General features: G+C 37.8%; 1 protein-coding gene across 1 annotated transcript; it reads right to left on the bottom strand.

Moving 5' to 3' along the window:
• Positions 1–82: 82 nt before the first annotated feature.
• On the bottom strand, positions 83–12,365 carry il17ra1a (interleukin 17 receptor A1a). The gene is made up of 11 exons (XM_014970688.2): positions 12,146–12,365; positions 9,950–9,974; positions 9,015–9,161; positions 8,670–8,791; positions 8,090–8,216; positions 7,924–7,971; positions 7,709–7,854; positions 5,175–5,249; positions 4,984–5,053; positions 3,703–3,816; positions 83–3,608 (listed from the first exon to the last, which is right to left on the bottom strand). The coding sequence occupies exons 1-11, from the start codon at positions 12,278–12,280 to the stop codon at positions 2,164–2,166; spliced, it is 2,454 nt and encodes an 817-aa protein (XP_014826174.2). The 5' UTR covers positions 12,281–12,365; the 3' UTR covers positions 83–2,163.
• Between the last annotated feature and the right edge of the window lie 1,505 nt (positions 12,366–13,870).

Here is a 13,870-nt window from a genome sequence, read left to right as displayed (position 1 = left end):
ATTCATTTATCCATCCATTAACTGAGGTCATTCAACGACAGACGTGTCAAGGTCAAAGCATGAAGCACACATTTCATGATAATTGAGATGAATGGCTTTATATGCTGGTGACAACGATAATTATTTCTGAATCTTTGCTACATTAAATGCGCTTGATGTTTTTCACAGAACAGTGTTCAGCTTAGACTCAACACATCCTGCACTCAAGGAGCAGGAAGCACAGAGTCCTTCAGTAAGTTAGAATATTATTACAGCTTGGTTTACTTCAGGAGTCTTATCACATATATTATTTACACACAGACTGCTGTTTTCCACCTCATATCTATAATAATAATGATGATTTTAAATTTACAGTTAATCAAAACATGACATTTAAAATTATATTACATAAAAAGCACTATATAATACAAAAATGTCGGGTTAATGAAAAGTATGTTTAAGAAGAGCTTAAAGATTATTTCCCAGGTACGTTTAATCTGACGAATGAGGCTCATCAGAAAGCATAATCTCATTTATTGAATATGACTGCAGAGTGGTACTCCTCCAGCTGACCAGTCATCCCACAGAGCAAATCATTTCATTCATTTACTGACCAGATTAATATAAATAACATCATTCTGCTGTGCAATCTGATCTCTGCTATGTCTTCATAATTGTTGTTAACTGACCTGAAATAAATAAACTCAAATGAATTGAATGAAGACATAAGGTCATAACTCAGCCATCAGGAAGCCGCTCCAGACCGAGGCGCTGGTTGGTTTCTGTTTCAGTATCTACATGACATCATGTCCCAGTTCAGATTCCTTTATCAAAGAACCATAAAAATCACCATCTTCAGATTTCTGTTGATTTATGGTAAAACTTTTGCTCTAGAATTTCTTTGAATTTATTTACAGCAATATTAATGGTCTGGCAGTGCTAAAATAATTTTTTTAATGTTTCAACTCAATATTTGCACGTATGGCTTCACCTTCCTCCCCAGTTCAGTCAGCGAAACATTTCAAACGAAGAAAGTTGGACAAAATTCCTGTGAGGAATGATTCCCTCGTCATCTGCCCATCTGTCGCTTTTGTATGCAATGTATTACTTAGATTTTCTATTACGCGTAAAAGCAAATTCAGTTTGAATTCTCTTAATCCAGCAGCACACAACCTTTACCCCAGATTAATACCAAAAGCATCCAGCCAGAGTTCAGTGGAGCTGTAACCTGCATGTAGGGAAATGTTCTGACAGGACCAAACCATTTCTGGGTGTTTGAAGGAGCCTGTCACAGACAGAACAGATCCATACGAGTCCTGCAGTCAGAGCGCTCACTTCCTTTTTTTACATAAGCCTTTATTTATACAGGAAAAAAAATCTCTTAAGACTCACCGTCTCATTTATAAGAGAAACGTGTTACATACATCACAAACAACATAAAAACAGTAATACAATCTGCTAAACAATGATAAAAATCAGTACTAAGTATACTATTGATTTTTAGAATTGTTATATTTATATAGTAATGTATACATAGTATAGTATTGTTAACTATGAACTATAACAATACTATCTCCATTCCAGATGTGCTGTATACTGTATCTGTATTGATCTAATCAATGTAGTTTAAGATGGAGTTTTATGTGGTTGAAGACTGAAATAAAAAGAAAACAAACCAGTTGTCTGTTTGCATCTTTTTGTTCAGTGGATGTAAACGTGTTTTCAACTGTATGCAGTCCAAACATATTACATACACTGACAGAACAGAACCATGGTGCTCTTAGCTCTGCTGTTTGTTGAATTTTGTGTTCTGAGTTTCTCAGAACCTAAAATAGATTTCTTCTTTCTTATTAAGACATTTTAATCATTCAGATTATCTCATCAGTATGTCTACACAGGGGAATTCATTCCACAAGCAAACTGTGTCATGAGCAGGAAATGGGACTTTGGCACAAGGCAGAATTAATGAGAATGAAACCTAAAGTAAAAGGTGCAACACTCTCTTTACGTTGTCTATGAAGAAATGCAATTAAATGTCCGTTTTGCTTTATAGGTCCAGGTATGTTCGCTTGTTCAGAAAAGTCACATGTGAGCATTAAGTGTAATGTCTCTGAGGATCTGAAAAACTTGGCATTGGGTAAAAAAGCTTCACCACAGTCTGTTAGAGCAGGAGATGAAGGGCGATCAGCTGTCAGACATCTGGAACAGCTCCTCCTGTAGTCTGGCTAAAGCCTTCACTGGATCCTCTTCTAAAGGGGTTTCATGTTGGGATGATCCTTTGGAGCTGTAGCCCTGGTCAGATCCACTGCTGGAACGTTTTGCACCTGGGTCAAAATCCTCCTCCTCCTCCTCCATCTCCACAGGCTGGACCAGGCTCAGTTCAGGTAAGGGAATATTCTCACTCTGCACAACAGAACTGGGGCATCCAAGAGAACTTATGTCAGGAAAGTTCTGTTGAGCCAAACATACTTGGTCTGAATAGGCATACAGCCTTTTGTTCATATGCTGCAAAGAAGCTTCATCACCCTCAACAGACTTTGGAACAGATGATGGTTCCCTGAGGGACACCCAGTTCTGTTGGACAGAAGACTGGCTCCTGAAAACAGGTTCAGCTACATAAGCAGACTCCGGCCCGGTGCTGTGGTGGTACAGTGGGACTTCTGTCAACACTTCCACCTGGCTTGGTGCATACAGATGTCTGCAGTCAGAATTCATCGCTGGTTCAATCACTGCCACTGAAGACAGATGCTGCCCTGGGTTTAACTCAGGTGTAAGGACGTGAACAGTGCTGTAGCTTTCATTAATGTCAATGTTGTGAATGTAGACTGGAAGGCCATCTCTGATTGGAGGAATGTACTCAAAGACAGGAAGGGTCTGCAGTGGTTCAATGAGCTGATTGGCTTCAGAAATAACTTCCTCTTCACTGAGAACACACTCCTTTTCAAACCAGTCCGGATTTTCTATCTGATAGGCTTGGAAGGTTTCAATAGCATCTCTAAGGGCTTTACCAGAAGCACAGCTGGAATATTCATCCACACCGATTCCCTCGATGTGGCTGACCTGACCTGGCTGATATTTCTCAATGTCTAAGATACGGAAGTAGAGTTCCTCAAAGTGCTTCATCAGGTTGTATTTGATTCCAATGTCGAAAACTGAAGGCACATCCCTCTCACTGCTGATGTCCCCAAAGTAAGCCACCATATACTTGCCCAACATGCCTGCCTGATGCATGTCAGGCAGGAAGAGATTTAGAAACGGAATGAGAATGTCATCTGTGGGGCAAAGTACATCTTCCTTCAGTTTCACCTGCCCTTGACCACACATTGACCTCCACTTTGCCTGAACTCCAGGTGAGCACAGCACCAGGATCTTGTCGGACGGGTTGTTTAACTGCTGCCGTTGCCACTCCAGCCAGCGGAGACGGCCAACCATGCTGACTGAGGAGGTGTCCAGCAGGTCTACCAGCACCCTGGTGCCACATTTGGCCTGAAGAAAGGCACACAGCTTAAGCACTACTTCCCTGTAGAGGTGGTGGTCCTGGGAGTAGATGACCAGCACTTTGGGTTGTGGTTTAAGTGGAGTCTGAGGTGTTTCACCGTCCTTTGATGGAGGAGCAACGTAATGTTTACCTAAAGGTGGACGAAGCAATCTATTAGTGATACAAAATTAACTTCCTACATTCATTAAGTTCAAAAGTAAGAATTTGAAAAAAGTATTCCATACCATGCTTTCTGCAAATAACACACATTACTGCTGCCACTATGATACAGATGGAAACAACTGCAATGGGAACAAACAAGTACCCAGGGGGAAGCGGGTCTGTCTGAGGTGTTTTCTCTGTAGGGAAGAAAAGACAAGCGATTAGAGAGTTTTAGAGGATTCTTGTTTTCTTGTCCTTCTCATTTAGCAGCCAGGTTTTTTTTTTTGCTTTATTCCCAACATCTGAAACCCACAAACATTTTAGACATAATATGCTGAGAAGCCTTTTGAGTACTTAAGTACTCAAGACTTAATCTGAAATAAGTCAGGACAGACATCCTGGGCTTTATTAAATCAAATGTAGAGCAAACTAATACCAAATAAAAGCTTCTGTAGTTCTGAATTATAACAAACAAAGAAAAAAAAACTGACCACAGTATCTGAATGAGTGGGTCACATTCATAGACAAAGTTTTCCTTCCAAATGTAGTCTGATAAAATCCAACCTTACACATTCAGAATGTCAAAATGTCTATGTATACTAGTGACTGCAGTCAGATATGAATATGAGCAGTTTTTTCAAAGGTATCCCAGGATGACTTTTGTCTTGAACTGGCTTATTAGAGCAGCAAAGTTGCACAAAGAGTTCTGAAATATTGAACAATTTGGAAATTCAAACGATTCAAGAAGCTTATATTAAGTTCACTTGTAAAGGTTAGAGTGCATTTTAGATTAATCCAGAAAGTTCACCTGAAAGGCAAATATCTTTAACTTATTAGTGTTTTATATGTAATGCTGCAAATATGAGGCATGATGGGATCGTCACTACATTTACTGCTAACTATAACCAAGTAAAGGTCGCACTACCTTAGTGGAGCTCCTGTTGAGGCAGGTTTCCCTCAGATACCCTTTAGATTACTTGCGAAAATCAAGTGCTCCGAATACATTACGTCCACTCAAACTAGAATACTGATGCTTTGCTTGTGTGTGTGTGTGTGTGTGTGTGTGTGTGCGTGTGTGTGTGTGTGTGTGTGTGTGTGTGTGTGTGTGTCCAAAACTTGAAAAAAATTAATAACTTTTGCAAAAGAGCGCTTTTATCTACTTGTTAAAATTCTAATGCTGAATTGTATCGCTAGTTATTCTAGTAGCTGACCATCTGTTTCCATCCAGTCTTTAAAAGGCCTTTTTTAATGATACAGAGTAGACAGAAATCACTTGTCCCAGTTGAAATATAGTGGTAGGTGAAGTTTTAATGGCCAAAGATTTTAGCTGCCATCCACCTTTGCCATAAAACAAGATTCTGTACCTTTACAAATGTTATTGGTTTTTCTTAGACGTGGACAGTCGTTGTCACATTGTGGGAAATACGGTATGATCTGCAGGAAAAGAAGAATCAAATGAATGTTCATATTTGGCTTGGATGATGCAGAAGTATTGCTAATAAACACAAGCATGGCTGACGTAATGGAAGTCAGAAGAAAAAATGAAAACATTTACCTCAGCATCAAACTGGCAGCAGAATCTTGGCCATTCGTGAAGACTGAACTTTACATTCACTGTCTCCTGGTTCTCCTGGGGGAGAGGTTCATAGGCAAAGTTAGTACTGCAGGGGAAACATATACAGGTGCTGGTCATAAAATTAGAATATTGTGATAAAGTTCATTATTTTCCATAATGTCATGATAAAAATTAAATTGTCATATATTTTAGACTCATTGCACACCAACTGAAATATTTCAGGTCTTTTATTGTTTTAATTTTGATGATTTTGGCAAACAGCTCATGAAAACCCAAAATCCCTGTCTCAAAAAATTAGAATATTATGAAAAGGTTCTCTGAACGAGCAATAAAAATAATCATCTGAATCAACAAAGTAACTCTAAACACCTGAAAAAGATTCCTGAGGCCTTTAAAAACTCCCAGCCTGGTTCATTACTCAAAACCGCAATCATGGGTCAGACTGCTGACCTGACTGCTGTCCAGAAGGCCATCACTGACATCCTCAAGCAAGAGGGTGAGAAACGGAAAGAAATTTCTGAACGAATCGGCTGTTTGCAGAGTGTTATATCAAGGCACCTCAGTGGGAAGTCAGTAGGAAGGAAAACGTGTGGCAGAAAACGCTGCACAATGAGAAGAGGTGACCGGACCCTGAGGAAGATTGTGGAGAAGGGCCGATTCCAGACCAAATTAAATTTTCATCTCCATAAAACTTTTCAGCAGATGGAAGCATGAAGTGCTCCAAAATCTTCTGATAGCTGCTGCATTGATCCTGCCCTTGATAAAACCCAGTGGACCAACACCAGCAGCTGACATGGCACCCAGACCATCACTGACTGTGGGTACTTGACACTGGACTTCTGGCATTTTGGCATTTCCTTCTCCCCAGTCTTCCTCCAGAGTCTGGCACTTTGATTTCCGAATGACATGCAAAGTTTGCTTTCATCCGAAAAAAGTACTTTGGACCACTGAACAACAGTGGTCCAAAGTGCTGCTTCTCTGTAGCCCAGGTCAGGCGCTTCTGCCGCTGTTTCTGGTTCAAAAGTGGCTTGACCTTTGACCTGGGGAATGCGGCACCTGTAGCCCATTTCCTGCACACGCCTGTGCACAGTGGCTCTGGATGTTTCTACTCGAGACTCAGTCCACTGCTTCCCCCAAGGTCTGGAATCGGCCCTTCTCCACAATCTTCCTCAGGGTCCGGTCACCTCTTCTCGTTGTGTAGCGTTTTCTGCCACACTTTTTCCTTCCTACTGACTCCCCACTGAGGTGCCTTGATATAACACTCTGCAAACAGCCGATTCGTTCAGAAATTTCTTTCCGTTTCTCACCCTCTTGCTTGAGGATGTCAGTGATGGCCTTCTGGACAGCAGTCAGGTCAGCAGTCTGACCCATGACTGCGGTTTTGAGTAATGAACCAGGCTGGGAGTTTTTAAAGGCCTCAGGAATCTTTTTCAGGTGTTTAGAGTTACTTTGTTGATTCAGATGATTATTTTTATTGCTCGTTCAGAGAACCTTTTCATAATATTCTAATTTTTTGAGACAGGGATTTTGGGTTTTCATGAGCTGTTTGCCAAAATCATCAAAATTAAAACAATAAAAGACCTGAAATATTTCAGTTGGTGTGCAATGAGTCTAAAATATATGACAATTTAATTTTTATCATGACATTATGGAAAATAATGAACTTTATCACAATATTCTAATTTTATGACCAGCACCTGTACACACACGCACACACGCACACACACGCACACACACACACATGTACCATGTATTTGATGCATTGTGGGAACTATTTTCCTGACGCATATTACTTTGTGGGGACCCAATGCTCCATGGGAAATGCTGTTAAGGGTTAGGCTTAGCACTCAGATGTGAATTGAGTTTTGATAGGGTTAAGGGTTAGACTGTAGAAATGAATGGAAGTCAATGTAAAGTCCTCACAAAGATAGAGTAACTAACATTTGTGTGTAGAGAAAGAGAAATCTGGTCACAGATAAGTAAAGTGGCTTCAGACTCCAGGATGTTTTGATCAGTGTCAACCCACACTAAACGAAAAATGCCTGTAGTCTTCCTCAAGATAACATCACTTTATATATATATATATATATATATATATATATATATATATATATATATATATATATATATATATATATATATATATATATATATATATATATATATATATATATATGTATATATTTTTTTTTTTTTTTGCGAAATGTCTCATTCATTTGAATGAAGTATGAAATTAGGGCTCTCCGGTTACAATGACTACCTTTTAGAATGATTTTTGATGTGTTTGAGAATACTGAGTCTGATAAACGTTACAATGCAGAAACTACTATGCATCAACAGCTTCAGCTAATGTTCCACCATTTATTAGGCTTTAGTGTGTTTCTACAAGTTTAGTGTTCTCCTAAAAACACCACACAAAACATATTCATTCAAATGAGTTAATGTACAACACTGGAAACAGATTATTGTCAAAGTCTACTAAGGTCTGTAACAGCCATGAGGCTGAGCCTCACCGTGTTCACAAGCCTGGTGTCTGCTTTGGAGCCACATCTCATTAGAACCGTGTATTTCTTACACATGGTGCTGGGGCTGAAGCTGACAGCCAGGGAGCTGTTGACTGGCTCATGAACCAGGCTGATGTTAGGCTTCCACAGACTTCCTACAGAGATTACACGGCCTGTTAGCAGGTTTAAGCACATTGACCTGGGGAAACAGGAGTGTGACTCACCTTTCTCTATGCAAAGCTGGGTCTTTTTCATGTTGGCGTGGTCACAGCCTTAAAAAAACAGATTAAGAGGACATATTAACTCAACAGAAAATCAAATGGAAGACTTCCTGACAGGTTTGGTTTGTGAATCCTAATCCAAAAACAAGTACATTCTGGTTCAACTTACCTGGGACCTGAATTTGTCTGTTGACTTCAAAGTTGCTGTGGCCTTGCTCTGGTCTGGGGATGTTATAGACAGACACATAATACTCCTCACCAGGATTCAGCACCAGTACATCAGAGGAGAACAGCCACTGAAAACACACAAGTCATTAGTGGACATCCAAAGAAAGAATTCTGGACTCAACAAGTAAAATGTTTCCTGCTTCTGTTTGGAACACTTAGACTGAATAAGAATCAGTGAGAGCAATGCAAACCTGACCAGCTTCATCATCTCTGTTAAGTCTGAATATTAGCAGATAATTAGTCTAGTAATTGGTTTCATTCTGTTCCCTTCAAGATGATACATGGTTTACAAAGGAAATCTATGTACAAAATTCTTTTATATGAAATATACCGGATATATTATACATCCATGCAATACTTTGTTATTGTACTACATCACACATTAATATTACAATGACAACTGTGATTTGATATGTATGACAACTCTATTAAAAATGATAAATATAGAAGAAACATATGATCTCATTGGTGTATCCAAACTTGGAAAGAACTGATCTAAAAATGAAACATGAGCTACTCACTTTCTCTGCTGATGGGCTTCTCATGTCGAGACGTGTTTTGAAGGAATATCGAATACACAGCTGCTCATTAGTGGACATCCTAAGAACATGAAGCTCTGTGGCATTCAGGAAATGTATGCTACCTGTTGATTAACACAGTTGATGTTAATGTTGTCTTTGTCTATGTTAGAGAATGAAAAAATAAAAATAACAAACTCCAGTGAGAGTCAGGTCACTGGAGAATATTAAACTTAAATCCTAAACTTTGCAGAGAGACTGACAATGTTAGACATATTTGCAATCCATATAAACACTGAATTTTAACAATACTTTTAATATAATCAAACAATAAACATCATGACTCACCATCATCCTTTAAAGTCCAGTTAGCCTGAAGGACAGGCTGCAGTTTTCCTGCTTTGTCAAGCCTGGTTTCTATAGCAACCTGCAGGTTGTCTGGACCGCTGGGGGTGTACTTGTGACTGATTAGCCACCCAGGGTCCATACAGTTACCTGCATAAAGAGACAAACACGCACTGAAATGTCTCAGTATCTAGGGCTGTCATGTTAACAATGCGTTCTAGGACGATAAATTGTCTCAGAACTTATTGCGATAAACGATAACATTATTGTTTTGAGAACATTTTCAAGTAATATAATAGTAATAATGGTATTAAAGTTTATTCTCAAAGATCAATAAACTTTAAATTCTAATGAACATTTAAACACTGGAGCTGGAAGATATTTTGAATATCCAAAATGAAAACAACACAGGCAACAAATAAAATAAATTATGAAGCCTCCATAAACAAAATTATGTTAAAAAAAAGAATAGTTGAGGAGCAAAACACCAGACTGAAGACTTCTAACAGTCAGTTTTTGTTAAAAAAAAAAAAAAAAAAAAAAATCAACCAAATGAAAATGATTTGAAAACTATTCTTTTAATTTATCATGTGATTAATTGATTTATTGTTTATTGTGACAGACCTGTCAGTACCCATTCACTCTATGCTATTTTGTTGTTTGTTTTATCCTAAAAATACTTTGTATTTTATATATTATATGAGGTTCTAATTTAAATGTTACAATAAACCAAAGATGGCAGTTTTTCTAATACATAAATGAGCAGCATGTATATCTAATAACTGTCATGACATGAAGGGGAGAGGATGAAAAGCAAAGACATAAGTGTGAAACATGCTGTTGAAAAGCAACTTCTGTGGCAACTTCTGGATTTCAAACTCACTATAAACAAAAGAGCAAGAAGGAAATGTCTGCAACAAGAAATTAAAAATACTCACTGCAACTGGCTCTACAGTCCAGATCCTGTTACAAGAACAAAGACGACAGCATTAGAAATCTTGGAGTTTATCAAACATGGTGTTTTGTACACATGGTATTTAAAGGTTGAGTAACTACACAGTCACAGAAAACAGAAAGGACCTCATGATCAGTTCCAGGGTTTTCCTGAATTGATAATAATGATCTAGTTTACAGAAGTTTCTAAAATGATTTAAATCAAACCTAAAGTCTAGAAAACACAATAATTCTACAGTCAAGATTTTGTTGAAAGGCTGTGTGTGAAAATCTCAGAGCATAATGTTGTTTCCATAGGATTGAGTGAAAATTACAACAAGGTGCTGCTAATTACAAAACTTGATGAACTGATCATAGTAGGACCACCTTTATACATTTGTTAATATTGTGTATCTTAGCAATATCCCAAGGACAGATAGTATTGGTAATGAAGTCAGAGAAGTAATTGTTGCTGCCAATCAATCTGAGAAGGGATTCAAAGAAATATTAAAATCTTTTGAATCTGTCAAGTGGCAAAGTTTCTAATCGTTCCAAGAGTTAAAGTGTGAGCAAAACCATCCAGAGTGTAAGAGATTTAGCAGATTTAAAAGTTTTTGGTGAGAAAAGACATGGGCCAATTCTTACAGCATAGTAAAGAGAGTAAAATACTTTATATTTATTGCATCACTGTATTTAAGTTTGGCTGTGTGTTCTCTAGATTTTGTTTGTAGTGCTGCCAATCAATTTAAAAAAAATAATCAGATTAATCACACTTGTTGCTTAATCCCGATTAATTACTATGACTAACTTTGTAAGCTTGAAGAATTAATATGCAAGCAGTTGCAGTTGTGCAAGCCCCTCCTGCTACAAACAATTATCTGAATTATATTGTATCAGATGGCAGGGAATGGATTCTCCCAGTACTCAACAAAAACTAGAGGAAACTTACTCTCCTGTACATGTATACAAGTAGTACCAAACTTGTTTGGGGGGATAACTGACAGGTATGATATATTTTATCTTCTAGTTCTTGTGTGCCCCACTCCTTTCTCATGCTGCCCAGGGCAACTGCCCTCATAACTCATATCAAAAACCACATTTTCAAAATATGTTTAAGAAAAGGATTTACGGTAACACTTTATTTGAAGGGGGTTGAATAAGACTGACATGACACTGTCATAAACATGAATAAGTCTTCATGAATATTTATGACTGTTGTCATAAAGTGTCATTCGGTAAATTATGACACTTTTAATACAAAGTTGACATTATTCAAAATGTCTTTGTTATGACAACTTGACATTAACCAAGAAATCATTACTGATATAAATTTGTTCTAAAAGTATTACTGATTGCACTTTAAAAATTAGGTAACTTTATGTTATTAAAGGTAAAGTTTAAACAGTAATGATTTCCTGGTTAATGTAAAGTTGTCATAACAAAGACATTTTGAATAATGTCAACTTTGTATTAAAAGTGTCATTATTTACCGAATGACGCTTTATGACAACAGTCATAAATATTCATGAAGACTTATTCATGTTCATGACAGGTGTTATGTCATGTTTATGAAAGTGTCATGACAGTCTTAACACTTCAAATAAAGTGTTACCGGATTTACTGTCTCAAACCACACGTCTAGATTCCTCTCTTTTCCAAGAGGATTAAAAGGAAGTCATTTTGTTTTGAACGTTTGTTTAGAAATGTCCCTCTCCTTTCATTTCCTATGGAACTTGTCCGAAGAGGCGACAGTCGTTTGTCCTCATCCAGCAGGGCGGCTGATGTATTTCGTACAAGTGAAATTTTGAGCTCAACTACGCGGGGTAGTTGAAAAATGTTGAAAATATACAACTTTTGTTACTGTTTGCTCTCACTCCCCATGTGTCTCTCCCACACCGCGCTACTGTGAACTAACACTTCGAAGGCTTTTAGATCAAAATAGGTAGTTCGATTAGTCTGTTTTATTAACGCGTTAAAATTTTAAGATTAATCGCATTGACATCGACAGGACTAATTGTTTGACATGTTTAAAACTTTAAGCACTTAAACCTTTGATTCAACCTAGTGGTGATCACATTTACAACATTTGGACACAGAGAAGAAATCCTTTATCACTAGTTTAATAAGAAAAATAAGACCAAATAAATATTTCCGGTGTTGACAAACACAGGAATCATTAAGAATGTCTCAGTGCGCCTCACCTGTCGCGAGCATTTGAGCCCGTCCTGAGATATAAGGCTGATGGACGACGAGCCCATGGGCCCCAGTAAGACCAGCAGCGCTAAAACCAACTTCATGTTTATCAGCCATCCCAGAGTCAGCCTCGCTGCTGCCATTTTAGCCAAAGCAGCAAAAACAAAGTGAAAACAACAGCCTTTTTCTCCGAAACACTGACGTAGGTGTTAAACTTCCTGCTCTGCTGTGGAAAAACCCCCCTCCCACTCGGTGCTCTGAGCAGGAACATCTACCTCACGATGAGTTCATTAACCTCGGAAGTTACAGCTTTTAGTTGTTACCAGCATTATCGACAGTTTGCTCTTTTTCTATTTGGACAATCTTTCGCACAATGAAAGAGTTTTTGAAAGTTCATTGGATAGAAATCGAACCTCAGTGATCTTTGAACACTGAGGTGTAAAAAGTTTACCCAGTGTTAGCTTTTAAATTAATCTCACATGTTTTGTTTCTGTCTGGCCAACCTTACCAGTAGATTTCAAATATTATTTTTAATATCTTAACAGAAAAAAATAATAAAGAGTAATAATGCTTTACTCATTATTATTGTTGAGATGAAGAATTCTCCAGCAGTACATGAAGGCTGCACTGGGGAGTAGTTTTCTCCAGGAAGTTTCAACCTCTTGAGTTTTTTATCTGTGCCCGTAAATTAATCATGAACCATTTTGTCTGCTTCCTTGTTATTTGGAACAGCCTGTTAAGATGATTAAACATTGGCAGCAGAAATATTGCAACAGTCCACTGCCTTCACCTACGTTGTAAACAACCAATTTTCAGTTCCAAGACTGTTCTGGTCTGGTCCTTTAGTAGAGATGTCAAATGAACAATGACAGAAGTTGAGATCGTCTTAAATGTAGACAGGGGAAAAGAACTGCTATTTAAATGTCCTAGTGCTCCCTCCTCTTAAGTCATACATGTTTTGTTTCTGTGAAAAAGAATGTAAGGCTTAACTCAGATTTATGAAATAAAGTTGAGACTTGACTTGGACTCAGTCTAAATCAATAACAGTTTCATAATAATGACCAAAGTTTATCCAAATAAATGAAAATAGTATCAACATTATCTTGCTTCTAACTCATATCTTATTACAATATTATATTAATGTCAGACTCTGATCTCCTTGATTCACAGAGTGCTGTTCAATGTTTCTGCTGCAAACAATAGACTCTAAAATCACTTCTCCTTTCTACAGGATGCAAAGAATTCAAGCATCATTGTATCAGCTTCCAAAGTACTTTCAGATTTTTGTGTGTGCATATTTTCTCTCAGGAACAATGTCCTGTCACAGTGTGTCTTTAGACTGATGCTGAGATGATGTCATTCATGAGAACAGGAGAATGGAGCCCTCTGATGTTAAAACAGGAATTCATTGCAAATGAGAAGTATGAATTTAATTTCTAAAATATGTTGTTGCATTTGTCACATTAAACATAAATAATGTCCATCATTTTTGCATCTAGAACAGCCCCTGCTCCTCAAAATGTGTAATGCATAGTAAGGAGAGTAAAACATCTTAGGTGAGATGTTCAGAGATTCTTTAGATGGCTCCTTGTTGGTCTATTCCAAGACTCCAGGCAAACAGAATGGTGGAAGTTGACAGGATATCTTGCTGCTTTTCCTGCCCTGGTTCCTGCATTCTAACCCAGAAAATAAGCAAGTCCATAAAATAAACTAAATAATCCAAACAACAAAAA

Source organism: Poecilia mexicana, unplaced genomic scaffold (genome assembly GCF_051168715.1).
Source record: "Poecilia mexicana isolate PSO_F unplaced genomic scaffold, ASM5116871v1 scaffold_23, whole genome shotgun sequence".
Taxonomy (NCBI): domain Eukaryota; kingdom Metazoa; phylum Chordata; class Actinopteri; order Cyprinodontiformes; family Poeciliidae; genus Poecilia; species Poecilia mexicana.
The sequence above is the reverse complement of the archived record's forward strand: the minus strand, read 5'-3'. Positions and strand labels throughout refer to the sequence as shown.

What these genes read in the sequence shown, in the direction of transcription:
- il17ra1a (XM_014970688.2), bottom strand. Translation starts at nt 12,280, where the DNA reads ATGGCAGCAGCGAGGCTGACTCTGGGATGGCTGATAAACATGAAGTTG. An exon ending in CAGACAAATTCAGGTCCCAG is followed by an intron (nt 7,972 to 8,089) that starts GTAAGTTGAACC and finishes TGTTTTTTTAAG; the next exon opens with GCTGTGACCACGCCAACATG. An exon ending in CCAGCTTTGCATAGAGAAAG is followed by an intron (nt 7,855 to 7,923) that starts GTGAGTCACACT and finishes TAATCTCTGTAG; the next exon opens with GAAGTCTGTGGAAGCCTAAC.